This window comes from Lepisma saccharinum, chromosome 1 (assembly GCF_977018435.1).
Source record: "Lepisma saccharinum chromosome 1, izLepSacc3.1, whole genome shotgun sequence".
NCBI lineage: Eukaryota > Metazoa > Arthropoda > Insecta > Zygentoma > Lepismatidae > Lepisma > Lepisma saccharinum.
The window spans coordinates 161309566-161331584 of NC_139229.1; the positions used below are offsets into that span (position 1 = coordinate 161309566).

General features: G+C 38.2%; 1 protein-coding gene across 8 annotated transcripts; it reads left to right on the forward strand.

Moving 5' to 3' along the window:
- The first annotated feature begins 570 nt into the window (after positions 1-570).
- Positions 571-21865, forward strand: LOC145989790 (uncharacterized). 8 transcript variants are annotated; one of them, XM_083125148.1, is made up of 4 exons: positions 571-705; positions 4588-4711; positions 6492-6638; positions 21357-21863. In XM_083125148.1, the coding sequence occupies exons 2-4, from the start codon at positions 4614-4616 to the stop codon at positions 21469-21471; spliced, it is 360 nt and encodes a 119-aa protein (XP_082981274.1). In that variant the 5' UTR covers positions 571-705; positions 4588-4613; the 3' UTR covers positions 21472-21863. The 8 variants fall into 8 exon arrangements, with proteins under 8 accessions (XP_082981274.1, XP_082981318.1, XP_082981265.1 ...); XM_083125192.1 differs by having other exon boundaries at positions 582-705; positions 4593-4711; positions 21357-21865; XM_083125139.1 differs by lacking the exon at positions 571-705 and adding an exon at positions 719-777.
- Positions 21866-22019: the final 154 nt, after the last annotated feature.

Below are 22019 nucleotides of genomic sequence, written 5' to 3' on the forward strand. Positions count from 1 at the left end.
GGAGGCACATAGTGGTTCGGATCCCACTTTAAACTGTAGGTCCAGTCCCGATTAGCCTTACTGTGCATAAGGTGGCCTTTAAACACCAACTCAATCAATTATAATGTAATAATAATAATAACTCGATATTTGAAATGACGCTAAGGTATTAGTCTAATTAATGAAGAAGCCAGCTCCGTCACCACTCCCCTGCCTTGTTTTAGTCATTTAGTGTCGTTTTTCTGCCACTTTTGGCTAATCTCGAAGATGAGGATGAGTGATGATGAAATCCATGAAGGACACTCTCAAAGAACAACCATGCCCAGGCCGAGATTCGAACCCAGCGGATAAGTATGTGCTTATGTGTGTATATATATATATTAGATATATTTTTATATTTATATCTCAAATTTCTGCTGCTTACATTTCTTTTGCGTTGCAATCAACTCACTGAATTTGTCGGGGCGATTTTGGAAGGAAGTGTAAACCAAATGTTTAGCAACCGTTAGTGTCGAGCAGTTTCAGCTTTCTTTCGAAGCGTTTTCGTTGGTGCCTTATGTCTGTATGTACTTACTAGCATGCAGATGCTATCGAAACGAAAACCATGCAACAGCAACAGGTGGCGACGGTTATGAGAGTCCGTCGCAGGTGCTATGACTAATCATCTGCCGCAGCTGGAAGAGACTCGCAAGCAGAGGATGAAGTAGCTCCAAAGTACATAGACAGGTAAGTTTAACTCTTTCATCTTACTTTCTGTGCTCGAAGTGGAAGTTCCTAGCTGGGGAATGCTTGGTGGAGGTTTGTTATGGGTGGGGGAAGGCTTTTTTCTAACAGTGTGTGTGTGTGTGGGGGGGATGTTTTGTGAAAAATTTAGCTGGTGGATATCATTCTCTGCGTTCCCCCACTTTAAACCCTGTTTATTCCTAACGTGTAACTTTGGACTGGCAACCTACATTCATTGTCTTACCATCTCGTTCATTTTAGTGCTGCGCTAGGAAAGTGAAGAGAATTTGTGTTGAAGTAATACGTACGGTAGTATGGCACAGCAGGACTTCTTAATATAGTGTTTAGCTTAGCTTTTGATTTTTGTTTTTCAATTTTTGTTATTTAGCATCGCTTTTCTGCCATTTTTGACTAATCTCGAAGACAAGGATAAGTGACGATATGATGAAATTGATAAAGGGACACTCACAAAGATCACCCAGGCCCGGGACCCCTGGCGTCGTAGCACGTTGTGTTTACCTTATATCGCTGTAGAACCTTAGGTTGTGCATTCGAGTTCTCCGTAAACAGATCTCTTCTTTTGTTCCTGAAACGAAAGAAAAATATTGTTACGGAGACAGAAAAAATAAAATAGAGAGAGAGAGAAGCAGACATAGACAGACAGAATGAAGAAATAAGAAAAGAGAGGCAGGAGTGTTGGAGAGAAAGCAGGGCTTATTTAAGTATGCTGCCTTAAGCTACGGGGGCGGGCCGTGGTGAGTAGAAAAGCGAATAAAGCCACCGTGACCCCAGTTTGGGATCATTAGCACCATACACAGTGGCGCAGGAAAGAGCTTGATAAAATACTTTTCAATATTTTAAAATTTCCCCTCATTTTTTTGTTATCTGTTTCATCTGTTAAAATTCAGATCAGAACGAGCCTTCACAATTCATTAGTTTAGAAGTTAATTTTATTTCTTAACATTTCTTGTACAAAAGTTGCAAATTTTAAAATTTACCGTAGAGTTTGAATAAAATGTAACTAATATTTTGTAGTAGAACTTCTGAAAATTGCATTTGAAATAATCGAAATTGAATACCAAAAGAATTATCTCTCACCAAGTGAACTGACTAAACCTAGTAGGTTTACGGTCGTTTGAATTCTTTTGTAAAGGAAGATAGTATTTGTAGACAAAACAAACTTTTTTGTTTAGTTAGTAGAAATGAGGTTCTTTGAACAGCAGCAAGAAAAATGAGAGGGGTACAAGGGTTAAATATTCGATCTACGGATTTAAGGGGTACTCTAACCCCTTCCAAAAAAATTGGTTGGTACAATGTACCCTTGTACCCCTCTGTTCATACGCCACTGACTATATACAATATTTTGTATTAATTTTCCAACTTCTGTGAGTTTTCATATAACACCTTCCCCCTTTCTGTCTCCCTTTGGACCTTCTTCTAAATTTTTTCTGGAATTACTACGGCTGCCTTTGTTTCAACATCTATCCTCATAGGCGTAGCTACGGGGTGTGCCGGGTGTGCCTAGCCACACCCTAATGGGCTGCTTTATCAAAGAGAATTAAATACAGACATTTCAATAAGAGCGGCAGTTTGTAAGAAGTTGAAAATGTCATTACTTGGTACAAACACGTGCATTATCGCTGATGAAATGAGTGTCTATAGATTTTCGATTTTTTGATGTCATTGGAGAAAGAAGATATTTACTGCATTCTACTCTGTACTGCAGTGCCTTTCTTCTATACGTGTCACAAGCTGCACGTGTCAGATCTTTCTCCAAGCTTACCCAAGTTAAAACTAAATTAAGAGCAACTCAGAAGCAGGATAGATTGGAAGCCCTGCTCTTGCTATTTGTGGAACAGGAAAAAGCTTAGTCTATTGATGTAAATGAAGTTATTGATGAGTTTAAGAACATTGTACCTTTTGACAGACGTCTCTTGTTATAGATGACGTGTATTTTGATGTATTTGTTTGTAACATTTATGAACATTTTGTGTGTGTGTAATTTCTATGCAATTTGATTTTTTCTACTACATATATTTATAAATTTTCAACACTGTCATTTAGTGAACTTATATTCCTTTACAAACATCAGTGCAGTTAAAGAGCCAAATGATTGTGTTGCAAAATATGCTATTAAAAAGATACAAGACCTCATTTTTTTCTTTGTGCACACCCAAATATAAAGTTCTAGCTACGCCTATGTCTATCCTCATAGTTGCGGTTAATCTAGAGAAATAGAGATGTGATGCAAAGTATAACCAGAACACAAATACCGGGTGATCCGTTTGAGATGTAAGAAAAGTAATTCGTTATATACAATATATTTATGTACTTATCTCTTAGCCGCTTCCGCTTGTTGTAATACAAGCAGAAAGGATGTGAGTTTTGAGTGAGTGGAAGTTTACAGGCTTCAGCCGCGTGGCGGCGCTAGCGTGCTCTTAGGTAAAAAGGTAAAGTTCCCCGTGCATATAGCACCGTGCCATGAAGACACATTTTAGGGGATGTGGGGATAGGGCCCCACACATTCTCGATTTCGGCCATTTTGTAGGTTATGTGATCAACACCACGCTCCGGCCGCTTTTATACTCCAGGGTTGCACACAGGTACCCATTGATTTGAGGCTGGCTGAGTTCCAAAGCCGCTTTATGCGGGGACAAGGTCAATCACCCCGGGTCTCCCGCGTGGCAGTTACACCCTCTACCGCTTAGACTACCGCGGCTCTAGCGTGCATGTAAGACTCAAAAATTCCGCATACCCTACGACATACTGTGCTGACTGATCACCATCTTTGTCTACCATGCACGCTAGCACCGCCACGCGGCTGAAGTCTGTAAACCTCCACTCACTCAAAACTTACATCCTTTCTGCTTGTATTACAACAACCGGTTAAGAGATAAGTACATTAATCTCTTGTATATAACGAATTACTTTTCTGACATCTCAAACGGATCACCCGGTACTATAGGCTATGCATAACGTAGTTGGTAAGAGAATCTTGATTAAACAGCTAGGAGTCGGGACTCGTATCGGTACTGGAATTTCACCCGGTGCTCTCTCTCTCTCTCTCTCTCTCTCTCTCTCTCTCTCTCTCTCTCTCTCTCTCTCTCTCTCTGACCTGTGTTGCCTGCAAGGCACGGATGAAAGATTAGGCATGTTCAGTTCGCGCGTGGCTCACTTGTTTCGGGATTTTTATCTCTGTGTGCAACTGTCAACTTTCCCACTTAACAGTGCTAACTCACAGAGCCTAATGCTCATTGAGCAACACGTCTAAGCTACAGGAAAAAATAACAGCTAATGTGCTTTAAGTTACGTAGCAGTCTGTAAATGGAGATCACATCTTGGTCCTCCGTTGATGATGAATTTCTAAGAGAGTTCCATTTCACTACAGGCAAGTATACTCGTACATTCGTAGGTCCTGCTGGACATGTTTCTAACAGTGTCTATCGTTTTGCAGACCCATTCTTTTGCTCTAAATTCTTAAATACAAAAAATAGATCTCTTTAGAATACCTCTCAGAATACACAGAAGGTTGTTGAAATTGAAATAGGCTATCTTACTGCGCTTTGTTACATGTCAAGATGAAATGAAAGGACGATATTGATGTAGAGCTAAGGGTAATAGATGGTATAGACTGGATTGAAATCGCCCAGGAGAGGGACAGAAGGTAGGCTTGTGTTGCTACTGCAGCAATAAATCTTCGGGTTTAGGAATGCCAGAGTAATGGAACCCACAGTCTCCGTTAATATATTTCTTTCTGCATGTTTCAGCATCTACAGCACAAACATAGAGTACATGATAACGGCACGTATTCTAAAAGTAATTTATCTTAATGTAACTAATGTCGGAGCCTCGTTTTAAATAGTTTTTTTTCCCACCTTCTGACAGCAAAGGCGTGACCACTCCACTGCAAGATGGGGATAGTATACATGTTTCTTGTCACCATAGTAACCGTGATGATGTTACTGTCATGCTACATCCTATTTCGAAGATTCTTCTCTATTACTCCCAGGTGAGTTTTTAAAGTTTTCTTTACAAATTATGCAGACAGTTTCAAAAGTTCCGCAACACTAATTTTGATTACTTTTACGTATAATGAAAACTATAAGATATATTCGCACCAGGTTTCCTACCTTTTGAAGCCTTACCAACTGAGAACATTTTAATGCTTTTAGTTACAGTTTATTTATACAGAAAATTAAATGCAAGAAGTTAATTAATTGATCAAATCAGGGCCCGTTTTGTTATCAGAATGCCAATTTCAGGAGATAAGAAAGTAGAATATATGTCACAAGGTCAGTTTTGTGACTGGTGCCACGCTAATCTGTCGGAAGCGAACAACAGCGATCATGTGCAGCATTAATGTGTTTGGGAATATCGATCTCACGCGAGAAGTGGAAAGCAGCCTTTTAGTGGCATATGGTCTTTGTAAGTAACATTAGCAGTGCAACCGCAGTAGCAGCAGGCAATATGTTCCCAAGTGCTGACCATAGAATCGCATAAGAAAATCACTAATCACAATTTTTCCTCGAAATTTTGCTATCAATTGCATTTTTGAAACCTGGCAACACAAGCAATACCATTACAGTCATGGAACGTGCGAGGAAGCTAAACCAGGGTAGCCAGGTGCAAGTCAGAATCCTTTCAGGAATCTCATTAGGGTTGGGCGACTTTTATAACACTGCAGAATCGATTCAATTCTCGTTCACAGAATTTATTGACAAATAACAAAAATAGTTGATGAAAGTTGAGAATATGAGTTTTTAAAATTTAATGCTAATTTGCATCCGATTTCGCAAAGTGATTCACAAAACAGAAATTGTCAATGAGTAATCTTACTGTTGAGTGTTCGTTGTTGGTTTTCAATAGTTTAGTATTCAACAAGACAGTATTCAGCTTGTAATCCCGATTGGTACGCGGATATTTCTCTATTTAGGTTTCCTCAATATCGGCAGCTGGGGGGCCACTTTCGTCCTCATTATTATTCTAGACGTACAAGAACTACCGAAGAAACTGAGATACATATATAAAATCGAACCTCTCCCTAGTTACGTGTAGTTCCTTGCTGGGGAGGTGCGTGGGAGATGTTGGCGTAAGACGTTCAGCGTGGCGGGCAGTGCGCTGTGATCAGATCACTTTACTCTTAGGAACATCAAGGACGAGATACATAGAGCGAACTTAACTTTTCAACCTGGAAACCACAACTGACCCTTTGGCCACCGCCAGGGCAGATCTTTTCAAATTGTCCTCCTTTCGAAAAACCACTGCGATATTCCAAATTTTTTTAAAAAAAATGCATCAGCTAAGAATTCATTGTAGAGCATTGACGTGAATTTTTGTGTGGTTTGCTTTGACTGTTATCAAGATATTATCAATACTTTCATGATTACATAAGTCTATTAAACTATTGATAATATTATCTAGATTAAAGCAAACCACACGAAAAATTAACGTCAATGTTCAACAATGAATTCTAAGCTGATGTATTTTTTTTGTACATTTTGGAATGTCGCAGTGGTTTCTCGAAAGGGGAGGAAAATTTGAAAAAAAATCTGCCCTGGCTGTGGCCAAAGGTCCAGCCGAGCCTAAACACACGTTACATTTTCCCTTCTCTGTGTCAGTGAAGGACATTGGCGATACTTTTTTCGTTACAAGAACCACTTTGCTTCGTAATCATCCTGTACTGACTTCAGTTATTAGTACGTCTCGTATAATTATTACAAACTTCGATTAGCGACTCTGCGTATAAGTGTACGTTAAAATGCCAGCTCTGGCAACCTTTTCTTTTTCAGCTACCTTCGAGGGGAGCGCGTTGTTATCCTTCGCCGCTGCCCTCCGATTTACTGCCGAAAGGTGAGGGTTTGCCAAGAACCCCATTACAGGCTGATACAGGACTGGGATGCGAACATCGGTTCACGTGACACTGTAGTGGACGCTAGGTAATATGCAGAGATGATTACGAGTCTCTGAAAACTAATATATATATAATTCGCTTTCACTCACCAGCATAAGGCGTCTACTTCTTCATCTGTATTCTAGATATTGTCAGTAACTGGTGACATGCAGTACGAGGTCTCTTAACTACTATAATCCACAAGCGTACGATAATACAGTGTGCTCAGAAAATACCAGAACATGTTATAACTAGTGATGAGCGATATATCGTCCAGACGATATATTGCGATATTGAAAAAAAATATTGACCAGGCGATTTCAACTAGACGATATATCGTCACGATATTTTGCCGATATATATCGTTTCGGGGATATATCATCACGATATTTTGGCGATATATATCGTTTCGGGGATATATCATCACGATATTTTGGCGATATATATCGTGTCGGCGATATATCGCCGATATCACGATACGGAAAATATATCGTATCGTATCGTTTGTGACGATATTTTCTTGACGATATATCGCGATATCAAATTTCCGATATCGTCCATCCCTAGTTATAACCCATTTTATTTTATACAGACATTTTTTTTAAAAGAACCGCAGTGATATATTATGGAGGGTGCTGAATGTAACGTGAGACTTCATGTTTCAACAGTCCAGCTGGGTATCAGACACGACCTTTTTTTTTGTCCGAGTCCCCATGTGAATGACTTCGGGACTTGACCAGTCTCTCATCAAGGGGTGCTTGGGAATAATGGACGGATCATGATGTTGATCACATCACCTACAATACGACTGAGATTGACAATATGTGAAACCCATACGTAATATCGTGGCAATACCCAGGGAATAGTTTTCTTTCTTCTTCTTTTTGCATTACGGTACTTATTTTTACACTTTTCGTATTTCCATTTTTTTTTCATTTGAAGAAATTAAGACATATATTACTTACATCAACTCGCGCCCTCTGGAAGCCACTGCAGAAGTGACAAGTTACCTGTACCATATGAGAAGGAGATAAGTACGATATCGACGTGAAAAAAAGTAAAAGCTTTTGAATGTATGTGGTCTGCTCTTAGCTAAGTTTCCTACCCGAAAGCTTCTACCAGAAACGGGCACAACCCACTTTGGGCGGAAGGGAGAGAGGAAGACAAGGGTACGTCGGTTGAGGTCACAAAGAAATTTCAAACGCCTCTAAGTTCTGGGTACCTCGACAGATCAGTCATTGCTCCCAATATCCAGGAACCACATAATCCCTCTCCCTTTCACTTTGGTAAACGTTTTCGAAGTCGAGCGATATTGCGTCTAAAACTAGACGAATGGTCTGTCTGTCTTGACATCTCAGTCGTCGTAATAACGCAGGAACTCCATGAGTCTATGATTGGACTTCAAACCAATTACTACTCGAGTTCCGCAGCATCGGTGACCGAGCGTGTTGACTTTCCCTTCACCATTTTTATCTAATCAACAGGGGTTGGCAGGGGCAGACTTTAGTCCACGCTCATTGCTACCCAAATAGCTACACGAGAACTTCTCAGAATAATTTGGGGGTGAATCAAGAATCAGAGGGGTAAAAAGATAAGTGAGGAAAAAGAATGAGACAGAAATAGTGTGATAGAAAGAGGTAAAGATATAGAGGAATAAGATAGGGAAAGAAAGTGAGAAGGATATTAAGAAAAAGAGGATGAAAGATAGAGAAATGAAGGAGGAAAAAGAAAGAAGAGGAAAGAGATAAACAAAGAAGAAAGGGACAAGGAAAGAGATAAAAATAGAGAAAGAGGAAAAATAATAATGACGCCCACCGAAGAAAAGGTTATTCGAAAAAAAAATCCTCCACACTTGAGGCCTCCCGAAAGAAATTCCCTGTCAGCGTCACAGCTAATCAGCATTCATCAAGAGAAGCCCAAGGATGCAGAAAACCGGCGTCAAATAAGAAAAATAGAAACAAAAAATATTACTTGAGCGTCTTCGCACTCAAGGTAATGGAATTGTACCATTAGTGTTGTACGACAGATAGAGTCATGCACAGCACTATCCACAACTATGCATGAGTACCTTAAAAGTATATTGAATAAACTTTTCTATGCAACTGACAACGACGATTTTTATGTTAACAATGATAGTTGGACGAAAGGTAAAGGTATAAAACTAAGCGTGTCAAACCATCAGCAGTTTAATTCATTAGAAGACTTTCGATATAGAATTTGATATTAAATATGATTTAGTTAGATAACTCAATATATTTTTGTACATTACATATATATACAGTACATATATTCAAGTTATTTATAGAGCTATGACAAAAATACTTTAGAAAGTTATTACAGACGCACAAACTTTAACTCCTGCCATTTGTTTTTTTCTGGTTTGCTAAATCTTTTCTCTTTTATAGTTACTATTAATTCAACGGAATGGTGACCATAATCGATTATTCGCTTTGGTTAAATTTTCTTCTATTATTTGACTTCTCTTTCTTCATGTTCATAGATCTTCCATTCATTTGCATTGTCTCTTTACTCCTTTCCCTTAATACATTCATCTTAGCACTTTTCTTCACATATTTCTGTCGTATTATTTCTTTGTTTGTTTCATTTCCTTCATCGCACTAATTCATTTTAATGTTTTTTTAGCCTCTTTTCCGTTTGTCCTTTAATTATCGGACGTTTACAGTCAATTGTTTTATCATCCTCTTTATCGGCATAATTATTCATACTTTTCTACTATCTTAACTTAGGGTCATAAATGTACACTGAGGCAAAGAATTTATGGACGCCTTGCCCCTCGTAAAGAGCAAGGACCTAAGAGGTGTGAAGAATGAAACAATATTTCTCTTACGGCAACGAGGATTGAGGTCACTTGTGGGTGGATGCATATCCCATGCTATAAATCGACTGCGATCATGGTCTTAGTGCAAAGCATGCCTTACAAACGACGTCCTTAGAGATTTTAGGACATAACGCGGCAACAATGGGGCGTATGCTGGAGATGAGTTGGAGCTAGTCCAAGGGAAAGAGCTATGTCTTTGAGAACCTGGAAGGAGCATAAGGGATAGTAAGCAGCGGAAGGAAGTCGCTCGAATAAGGCTGAAGTAGCAATGAAGGATATGCAGCATCAGTAGGGATAGGCATTACTTTAGTCATAAGCTTGCAGATTTTCTTGTCCTTATGCCAATTTTTCTGTCTGACTGACATATTTGATAGCCGACGGGGAAACTATATTGTACACTCACGAATACATTTGGGTTGTAACGGTTCCACTGACTTGCAACGGACTCGTTCCAACCTAGAAATGACCGTAACTTTACAATCTCACGCAACAGATGGAAAGTAATATACCACCCAAAAAGCACAACCAACTGATGCATTCTTAACCTGAAATAAGTAATGCTAAATGATAGTAATGAATTTCATTTTAGTATTTTTGTAGCATAAAGATAATATCACCGGTAAAAAGAAGCACTAGAGTACGCAGAAGGGGAGTTAATGGGGCTACAGCACTACCCGAATTTTTTTTTTTTTAAAAAAATCAAATTTTTCAAATGGAAGCAGTGAAGAACTCGGGAAAAACCAAAGAGATAAATGCGAACTCCCATAAAATGATCCCCGATTGCCATTTTTGCCTTTGAACAACTTTTAAAACGAAGGTCAAAATGGGAATTACGAAATATTTTATTCTGTATCCTGCGCCCCCCTCTCCTTATCCTCTAGAAGGCAACTATGTAATATCTACCATTACAATTCCAGACTCTCCGAATTGATTGATTGATTGATTTGGTGTTTTAAGGTTTTAAGTCCACTTTGTGCACAGTAAGGCTAATCGGGACTGGACCTACACAGACTCTCCGAATAAATCATGCGTATGCTAGTGGAAGGAAGAAAGAACAAAATCAGTCCCTTGAGATTCAAAGCTACGAACAGGGTGTTGAAAGAAAATGTGAAAGCAAAGAGGAGTTACATTTTCAAGGTATTCATCTGTAAAGTAACTAACTAACTAACTCTCTAACCTTCTTAAACCCGAAGGTTCATGGCTAGAGCAACACAGGTCTCCCACCTGCCCAATTCCTGAGCAAGATCCATATACTCTTTTCCATCCCTACCAATTTCTTTTAGGTCCATCTCAACATGGTCCCTCCATCTTCGTCTTGGCCTTCCTACAGGTCTCTTACCATCAGGTTTCCCAACAAGAATCCTGTAAACTCCTCTTTCCTCGCCCATTCGTGCCACATGGCCTGCCCACCTAAGTCTTCTTGATTTAATTATTCTAATAATATCTGGACATGAATACAAATTATGTAGTTCTAAATTATGTAACCTTCTCCATTCACCTATCTCCTCATCCCTTTTAGGTCCAAATATTTTTCTAAGGATCTTATTTTCAAATACTCTCATTTTTTTTCCTCTTTCAATGTAAGGGACAAAGCTTCACACCCATATAATACTACAGGCAAAATTACTGTTTTGTATATTTTAAGTTTTAGTTCCTTAGATATTAAACGAGAAGACAAACGTTTATGAAGAGAAAAGTAACATGCATTTCCTGAATTAAGCCTGCTTTTTATTTCCTATTTAATATCATTTTCATTTGTTAGTATTACTACCAAGTATTTGAATTTGGAAACTGGTTCAAACGAGTTGTTATCAATAAATAGATTTTGATTGTTACCTAACACTTGGTTTCGGCCTGTACGCATATATTTAGTTTTCTCTTTGCTAATTTGAATCCTATCTCTTTAGCGGATTTAAAAAATATTTGAGCATTATTCTTAATTGTATTTATATCATCCCCTAATAAGTCTACATCATCTGCATATGCTAACAACTGAGTCACACCGTTTAATTCTAGTCCTTTGTTAGTTTCTTCTACCTTCCTAACAGCATATTCTAAGGCAAAATTAAAGAGCAATGGAGATAATGCATCTCCTTGTTTTAACCCATCATGAATTGTAAATTTGTCAGACACATTAATACCCACACGAATTTTACTTTCTGTTTCACTGGTGCATACTTTTATCATATTAACAAGCTTCTTAGGTATTTCAAACTCTACTAATATATTATATAATTTATCTCTTTTGACCGAATCAATGAATAGCTGATGGACATTTTGATTATGTTCCCACTTTTTCTCAAGTGTCTGTCTGATGCGAAAAATTTGATCTGTAGTTGATCTGTTACGTTTAAATCCACATTCATAATCACCTATAATTTCATTAGCATATGGGATTAGTCTTGTTAAGGGAATGTTAGATAAGAGAAATTCCACGGTAATTATTGCAGTTCATTTTATCACCTTTTTTAAACACAGGAACAATTATGGATTCTTTCCACTGTTGAGGGATTTCTTTTTTATTCCATATTAAACAAATTAATTTATGAATTTGACATATTAACGAATTTCCACCATATTTAATTAACTCAGCTGGTATTAAATCAATGCCAGGTGCATTGTTATTCTTTAGCCTTTAATAGCATCTTTAACTTCAATGAAGTTAGGTTCTGGAACTAAAGGTTCTGCTGTGTGTACTTCATTTACTTCTGATTTGTCTCATAATGAACATTTAAATTGTCATTAAAGTAGTTCTTCCATCTATTTAGAATATCGCTTGGGTCAGCCAAAAAAATCACCATTTTTATCTTTTATCAAGTTTACTTTAGGTTGCCACCCCTTTCTAAATTCATTTACACCTTTATATAAATCTCTGATATTTTTGTTTCTGCTGTTTGTTTCAATTTAGTTAATTTTGCTTTTCAAGTAATCACTTTTTGTTGCTTATGATTTATCACTGCGAGTCTTTCTCTTAATTTAGCAATTACTAAATAATGGTCACTGGCACAATCAGCACCTCTATGTAAACAAACGTCAATTATACTAGTATGCCTTCTCTTATCAATGAGAATATGATCTATCTGATTATGAGTTTTACCATCTGGAGAAGACCAGTTATATTTATGGATATCTTTATGTTTAAAAGTGGTACATTTCACAATTAAATTCTTTGATGTTGAAAAAGTAAGTAATCTTATACCATTATCATTATTTAATTCATGAAGACTTTCTTTACCAATCGTGGTTTTAAATGTCTCTTCTTTGCCAATCTGTACATTACAGTCAACTAACAGAATTTTCATATCATACTGAGAAAATTTATCAAAGACCTGTTCTAACGCTGCATAAAAATCATCTTTAGTATTATCATCTTTATCTTCCGTTGGTGCATGGATATTTATTAAAATAATTTTACACCACCTACCCTGTAAAACTGCATATGATATCCTATCATTAATAAATTCTACTGTTTTAAGAGCCGAGATAATTCTATTATTTATGAAAAAGCCTGCTCCAAAATTATGATTTTCAGTACCACCATAGAAAAAGTATAATTTTTAGTTTTACAATTCCCTTCTCCTAGCCACCTAACTTCCTAGACAACTACTACTTCTAATTTATACTTAGCTATCTCATTAACTGTACACTGAAATGCCCCAGGCCGGTAAAGGCTCAGAACATTCCAGGTGCCTAATTTAATATCCTTATTCCTAATGTAGATCTTATCCTTAGTCCAGGGACCTTCCAAAGTAGTCCCTGCCCGGAGATTCAAATGGGAGACTATTTTAACTCCGGAATATTTTGCCTTGGGAACATCCATGGCCTCATATTGCTGATTCTTGACATTTCTTTTTACAGTGTAGAGTTGTCAGCTCTACGCCTAACCCCCAATATGAATGGAGGACCGCACCTGTCGTTGGTCAGCGGATCACTCGGATCTAGCTGGGAGGATCACATTGTAGTCCACCAACCATACCCCACTTCTGCCGATTGTGGGACGCACATAGAGCCATGACAGGACAGCTCTGTAAATCCCAACAGAGCAAAATGTTGACCATTTCACTCTGTTGGTTGACTAACTTCAGTGAACAAGTCACTGGGCGATGAGGTCGTCACATCCCTACGCCAATTTACTCTCTAATAACAATATTAATCAGCCTGTTATTTGATTACAACTTCAATGCTGCTAGCATATTGTATTATGAAATTAAACTTTACGCAGGAGTTTATCCAGACATTTGCATCTGAGAGGTGTAAAATCATATTTAGGCGGTGTAAGAATAAAATTATAGCAAAAATGACCATAAATTTGGCCTTCTGAGAAAATTTTTTAGGGGTGTTGAAGAAATTTAGGGGAGGCTTTGGATAAATCACAGCCTTTATGCATAATAGTATATTATACATATCTCAGGGTACAGTGTAAGATGTAGATATTTCAATACTTTCTTTGCAATAAGTCTCTAACAACATCACTTACACACCCCCATAAATACTTTACACTAAATGTATGCTTATTGACTTTTGTACTTACAGTACTCCATCCACAGAACCTTGGAGACAAGTATGATCGATATGACCATAAGAGAGCTGCTGCAAGCATAAAGGAATGTGGATTAAATCTTAGAGAGAGGCATGACACATATAAAACAAGCACGATCACATTTGTAAGAGCTTCTTGCATAGATGTGGTCAATAAAATGCTTATCAAATAAGTTAGCAAAGTTGTAAGGAAGTTGGAAGCCACATGTTACACCTTATATCAAGTATACAAAAATTTTCTGTCCCACTCTTCACTGCTCAGCAGCTGGAGTAAAACATATCCATGACACAAATGTTTCTGCGTGAACCTGCACTAATTTATAACAGCAGTTAATTGCTGGTGATGAGACAGATCTTAGATTACAAAACTAGTGTCACTTTCTTTTTTGTAATAACCTTTACATAGAAAACTACTGGTCACCAAATTCTATCATCAGCTTCCTACAATATAAGAAATAATGTAGAATTACTTCATTAAGCCAATCTTAAGGAGATTAATACATTAGAATGATATATTTTAGAACATTTGCATTGCTTGGATCATTTTTGCTTTTTCAAAATTTCCAAAAATGTGCCCCTCGTGCCATCATAGCAGACAGATGACATAACCACCGTCAAACAGCATCTGAATTAACGGGTGAAACGTAACCCCCTTGAACCGAGTTTTGTTAAGAGAATGGAAGATTTTCTCCAGCAACAGCCTGATACCCACCATTTATGGAATGCACAGAGGGAGCTTTCTTCTTTACTTTGTTATGAGTGGGGTCCCAGGTTCGATACCCGGTGGAGGCACATAGTGGTTCGGATCCCACTTTAAACTGTAGGTTCAGTCCCGATTAGCCTTACTGTGCACAAAGTGGACTTAAAAACACCAAATCAAGGTTATGAATGGATCCAGATGCATCACTGTGAGCATATAAACTTCAACATTCCTGAATTCGCGGTGTGAGGAGGTTGAACTAAATAAACTCAATGCGAAATACCCACTGTGAAGCCAGTTGTGGTGGGCCCTCCGAGCAATCCATATGCTGCTCCCCGTCCTCCCCTCCCCGCAGACACTAACGAAAGTAGATGGGCAGGGAAGCCTGACATGGATCTTTAATTCGTTTGCTCACGCATTTATTAACCAAGCTGCTGTGACATCCTGCATATTTAGCATACAACGCGAAGCTTCAATAAAAGGGTTAGCGTGTATTTTCAAAAATAGCTGCGTGAGGGCAGAATAGTGAGCTACTATTTTCCCCACCATCCGTTGGTTTCAGCAATTTTTTTTGTACAATTTTGATGTTGAGAAGTTTCAGGTCATCTTAAAAGTATTTGTTGAGAATTTATTTCCTTTAGAAATTCATACAACTGGCTCCGGTACAAATAAATTTTTCAGTGCGAAAGAAATTAATCGTCTGAAAGAGGGAAGATTGTATACTATTTTACATGTACAAAAAAAAACCCGCCATAAATTGAACTTTTGTTTATTTTGCAAATAAGTATGTTAGACACGTTTAGTAAATCATTATCCAATAATTATTTGTAAATATTTGGTAAGTCTTTACATTGTACATAAAAGCAGCACAACATTTGGAATTACAAGTAACCTATGTATCGAGATGTGAATAAATAAATTAAAACAAGTGATTTACTCACTACTCATCACGAGATATCACACAAACCTTTTTCCATTTAACCTAAATTACTCCAAGCTGTTCATAAGCACGGCTGCATCTGTAGTGTTCGTAAGAGTTGGTAGGGCGTCTGACCACCACGCTCGGAACGTTGGTTCGAATCATTGGATTGTTGATCTCAACTGGGAATTTTTCCTCTCAATAAAATTGCTAGAGTATTCACCCAGTTTTTAAACAATACTAGTGGCTGTATAAAATGCATTCATATGAAAAAAAAGAGATTTTTGCCGCATTTTTTGGTATGTTAAAGCATGGTTAAAGGAAGCAGAATTTAAGCTTCCTTTATGCACACTAAAGCTGATTGAAGTTAGTTGAATTGAAATGGGATCTTATTCAGGATTTTTTTATATAAAGATATAACCTTAAAACGCTACCGGAGAGATTCAGATGTAACACGATATTTTATATTTTATATACCTGCTTCGCGAATATATTCTCAAAAAACGTGCAGTTCAACAATTCAACCTTGATTAGTTTCTTCATGCAGCGCGATGCACATTGAACGGGAACGAAAGGAAAGACAAATGTTTAAATAAGTAATATCTTAGTTAAGGGTTGAGGAAGAAATACACACATAAGTAAGTTTTTCCTGAAAATGCCTAACATGCTGCTTACCATTCTTCGTAACTCCTCCTGCCGGAGACAATTCAGGAACGGGCTTTCCATTTCGGATTATTTCCACTTTCTTTTCATAAATATATGACGAAAAAACCCTCTCCAGATCGTCATCAACAACTCCCGATTCCATATTATTTCTATTTCACCTCTTCACCACACTGACAAAACAATATTAAGAACGAAACACTGCAAATTTCACACGCAAGGCGGATGAAACAAAGAAACGTCAACCTCTCGCGATAACAAGTGTCTCCTCCCTCGAAATAGCCACTCACATTTGCAGATGAATGGATCAGGGTTGTCAGTCGACGAGATATTTTGTAGAATGAAGAAATTACGGACTCTCGTAGAAAATGCATCAGAATAGAATGGTATTAATCCAAACACACTTCAAAAGCTCAAATAAATGTTGGGCAGGGTTCGAAGTCCTGAGGGGGAAGGGAGGGATTTCCCCCCACCAATAATCTTGGCCTCGAAAATCCAAACACCAAAATTTCCCGGGGGGAGGGAGAGTTTTTGTTATAACAATGAAAGATGAAGGATAATATTAAAAACATACACTACCTCTTCAAGAGATCTTTAACAGATCCACACCAATAGCAAAATATGCACAATAGAAGTAAAACAAGAATGAAAGACAAATATAAATATGATGTTAATAGAAAAACTATTGCATAATAAAACGATTCCAACTATTTTTGTAATTTATTGACATGTTTAACCAGTTAGTAAATGAATTAGTTTGCTACTTTTTAAATATCTGATGTATATAAAAGTAACAAATTGATTTCTTTCTATGTATTTATTAATAATGCATTTTTAAATATTTAGAAATTCATTATTTTTTTATATTGAATGACATTATAAATATGTATATCATAATAATATTATGTATATATGTACAATATGCGCGCGTGTGTGTAGATTGAGATATGATTTTCCACCCTTATGTTCGGCACAATAGAACGTCCATTTACATAACTTTGCAACGTAAGGGAGCGGGGGTACATTCGAATCCCATATTAAGCATCGTGTTTATGTTTCTTTCTTTCGTTCATTTATATCGTCGGGTCAACAGTCAACACCCATCCTTATCATAAGCTGAAATGCAAAGTGACACGAATACAATTTTGATCTCTAGAATGAGAAAGACAGGTACTGAGAATGGTGTGAAACATGCAATTTGTCCATATAATTTCCCTGTGACACATTAACATGACGACGCCGAAAAGGGTTTCAGGTAAAACGCAATGCTCATTCGATCACTCCATTTCCCTCACCTCCCGATAAACATTTCCTTGCCTTCCGCTCCGATTTATGTCAATAATAAATTTTTATAACGCATAATAAAATAAAACAAGCGTGTCTGTCCAATGTTAGTAAACTAAACATTAAAGAAAAAAATATATGTTGACTACTACCAACACTGCAGACGCTGCCAAAATCTTAGGTACCCTGGCTTCTTAGAACCATGTGCTTTGAACAGGAAAATGCAGCGTGGGACGGCGCGGGAAGACCGGGCTGATCGGAGCCAATGGGGATTGCCCTCCGAATTTCTAGGGTACCCAACAGAGGCAGCAGCTTTTGCTCGTGGAAATCGGCAGAAGCCACGGTGGATGGGGTGGGTGCGGGCAACACCGAAGGCACAATCGGGATCATTCGGCAGACGTTCGGGACTGCCTGGAAGGCCAGGCTACTCGGGCAAGGCAGCAGCGTTCTCGTACGGAAGATAGAATTTCTGGCAGTGGAAGGGGTTACGGAGAGACGATAGTTGAATTTTCATGCTCCGAGAAGGTGGGGAAATTATTTTTTTTCTTACGGTGTTGTGGGTACGCAGTGAGTACCTTGCGTACCCAGAATGCACGCCGCTGTCATCTACACCGTGACCACGAACGAAAAATATGTGGGACCTTATCGCCATCCTCTACATTCCTACGCATTTCTTTCTTGCGGGAGGTGGCGTCCTCTCTCATCCCCGACTACCTACCTACCTTAACACACACACATTATATGTGTGTAGGTGTGTGTGTATATATATATATCATATTGACAAAGTCACATGCAAGGGCCTACAGGGTGGTTCAAAAGTCCCTTAACACCCCTTATAAAAAGTAAAGGATTTAGGCTGCGTACAATTGGTAATGATAGAAAGAGGTTAGACTATTTTGCATTGAAGAGCATGAAGACTACAGCATTCCCATGTTTTCTCCTCTATTCTCGCACATATTCATTCATAATATACCATGCGTTTTCCTTAATTCATTGTCGTCGTGAAAAAGGATATGACACTGTTTCTCACACCTGCAAAATGATACATTTGTTACAATCATGTAGTCATAACTTTTTCCTGATTAAAGATAGGTTGAAGAAACCTTCATCTCTGCATTCTAGGCTGATCTGATTCTAGTCTGACTGTCACGCCGAAAACCCGGGGTGGGTGATATAAGGTCGGAATTTTTCCGGCTTTGTCCCTGCATAAATCGGCTTCAGGGCCCAACCAGCCTCAAAAGGGCGGTCGGAGCGTAGTGCTGATCACGTCACCTCCAAGATGTCCGACATCGAAAATATGTTTGGCCCTACCCTCACATACCTTAAATGTGCCTTCATGGCACGGTGTTATATGCACAGGGAACTTTAACTTCACCTTTACCTGTATATATTGTATTCGTTTCTGTACCCCTGAGTAACTACGTTTATTTTTTACATACCTCTATGCTATACTATGCAATGGCTGAGGGCCCTAAAGGATTACTTGTCTCCGGGCCTCCCCGCATTGCGGGGTTTTGCGGCTTGTAGATTCGGCACTGGTGGTATATAAAGAAAATAATAACTTTCTCAATCGCACCACCGTGGGTACACACACAAAGGAACCTGCGCAGACCCGCGACTCCTGTTCATCGCACTCCCGCGTGGAGGGGAGGGACAGAGTGGAACAGGCTTTCTTATGGCCCGAGTTTTAAAGATGAAGGGGAAGGTGCGCGAAGTGGCAGAGGTTCTTTGGTTTGTGGTCACTCTATAGAAGGAGGGTTTCTTTATATATATTTTCCTTAGCGTCTTTTTTTTTCCTTTCGGAGAGTGCAGAATGGCATTCTGAGAAGTTCAATTTTATTATGATTTACATTTTTAGTGGCCTTTCTAAGAGCGTTCTGCAACTGCAAAAGCGTATCAGGTTCTGCCCTTAAAGCACCAAAACTTTTAAGTAAAGTTAGCTCTCCGCTTCGTTGCAAGGAGCCTCTGAGAATAGCATGTCTGATTTTGCCTATTTTTGAAATCCCCCGAGAAAACTTCCTTCCGTTAATTGGTGTGCAAGTTTAACGATCTGTATGCGTTGGAAGTTGCCCCACGTGTTGGTGTGGCGTGCTGGGTATTGCATCTGGCAGTGTGTAGCCCATTAGCAGGAGAAGGTGCTCAAGGCAGCTGCTGTTGTGTGCTCGAAACCTGTTTTGTCGCCGACGTATAACTTTGTCAGGGGTTCCAGAGTTTGGTCTTTTTCGAGTTAGCCAAGACTTTGATGCAAACTACACTGACAGAACTTAATTGAATGCATCTGATAGTTTTCGGGGTAAGTCGGCTTGTTTGTTCCGAAAGTTGGTGTGGGATCGTGTCGTCTGAGTTCTATGCTGGCGACTGGGGTTTTGTAGTTTTTGATAGGACATTTATCTTAATGTTGAGCAGTTGGAAGTAGTTGGTCGGTCATATTCGAATCTGAATTACCACAATCCAAAATTATTGGATTGGATTCGAATCCAGGATTCGTAACCCGATTTTCAAATCAGGAATCGTTCTCAGATTCTTGGCCCCAGAATTCGTTACCCGATTCTCGAATTTGGAATTCGTTACCAAATTCTGAGATGCAGGTTTGTTACCGGATTCTTGGTTCCAGGATTCGTTGCCCGATTCTTGAATCCAGGGTTATTTACTTCATTCTCCGTTCAAAGATACATCTCGCCAATTGCAAAATGAAAAGCTGTTAATAAATAACTTTCATCCAATATGCACACTTTTATTAATGTCAAAAATTCTAGAACGCGTTGCACATGATCAGCTATTCACTTAAATAACAAAGATACGTGCTTACCTTCATGGTGGAGTGGTTAGCACCCCGTTCTACGGCGTCCCGGGTTCGAATTTCGGCCTGGGTATGGGTGTTCTGTGTGAGTGTCTCTTCATCAATTTCATCATATTATCACTCACCTTCGTCTTTGCGATTAGCCAAAAGTGGCAGAATGGTGAAGTAAAATAAACCAAATCAATCAATTCCAAAATATCAGTCTAGTTTTCAGTCCAAGTATCAAAACAGCTATTATGAAAGTTAATGACGACATACAAGAAGCTGTCGATTAACTTAAAATTACTTGTATACATTGATTTTTTCAAAGCGTTTGATTGTGTAAATTACATAGTATTATAGTTAATGACAACCAAGAGTGGTTTGCATCATACATCTCTGGCAGGAAGCAGTGTGTAAAATCAAACACAACAAAAGCTACTTTATTACGAAAACTCCCAATGTCAAATGATCGTTCAGGCGTGTTCCTAAGATATTTAACTTTTAAGATACAACCCTGACGCAATTGCATAGCGAATTCAATGTACTGGTGGCGATTGAATAACGTATGATTTGGATTTAGCCTTGCATGCAGTTGTCATAATGTTGCATTAGGAGCTATTTCTAGTCAATAAACCAATCGCATTAAGCAACAGACTGTCATAATGAGGGGAGAGATTATGCTATTAATTACATCGACCTTGGATAAATTCGCATTCAAGGCCAAAAGTCCATTGAGCATAATGAGGGCCAACTCTTCCTGAAAAATGCAAAAGGAATACAAAATAAAACCGAATAAAACAAAAATAGCGACGATGAGAAAGACACTTATTATTACGACCCACGTCCACGTGGTGCTGATTTGAAAAATTAGGTAAATTTTAAAATATCTTCTCCACACTAACTTAGAAATAAATAATACATTATTTAGCAGATTTAAAAATGATTAGCATAGTTCACCACTATTAGCTAGTATTATCAGTAGTGATACAGCATATTACAATAAAAGTAACATATTCTTACATTGTAATTTAATTCTAGGACTCCTCCAGGATCCCTACTTCATCCACGAGCGACCTCGAAGGGTGGGTCACGTACTCTGGAGCCTCCAGCAGTTGTTGTGGAGCCAGTCTACACACAATTCGAGTTCTCCTGAGCATCCTGACACTCTGTCTCAGAAAAACTCAAAGCAATATTTTAGGTTTAAAGAGAGTACGTTGCTTCAACATGACAATGCAAGTTCCCATACTCACACTTTTCCTCGTTTTATTTGAAGTATTTAGCCTAATATAGATATTGTGTGACTATCAAGTTATCCATTTGTGATCAAATAAAGTAAAATAAAATATAAACTCTAATTTTGTGCAGAGAAAAACGTTTGCTTCAAATTACACTTTTCTTTTGTAAATGTTCTCTATTTAATAAATGAGTACATTAACTATAGTTAACTTTCTCCCCAGCAAATGGCAAGTTAAAAAATTATAGTGTTTACAATTTTCGGCTAAGTGATTTTTCTTTATCACTGACTGTTTATTTGATTTGTGAGTGACTAGTGACTATATCTTTTTTCTCCAAATACAGGGTGTCTTAAAATATCCGGCAAATATTTATACGACCAGAGGATTTTACCATTCAGCCTTTTTCCGTGGGGGCAAAATAAACTTTTTTCCAGCGTTACAAATAACTCATTTTATCGCGGGGGAC

What these genes read in the sequence shown, in the direction of transcription:
- LOC145989790 (XM_083125148.1), top strand. Translation starts at nt 4,614, where the DNA reads ATGGGGATAGTATACATGTTTCTTGTCACCATAGTAACCGTGATGATG. An exon ending in TTCTTCTCTATTACTCCCAG is followed by an intron (nt 4,712 to 6,491) that starts GTGAGTTTTTAA and finishes TTTCTTTTTCAG; the next exon opens with CTACCTTCGAGGGGAGCGCG. An exon ending in GACACTGTAGTGGACGCTAG is followed by an intron (nt 6,639 to 21,356) that starts GTAATATGCAGA and finishes ATTTAATTCTAG; the next exon opens with GACTCCTCCAGGATCCCTAC.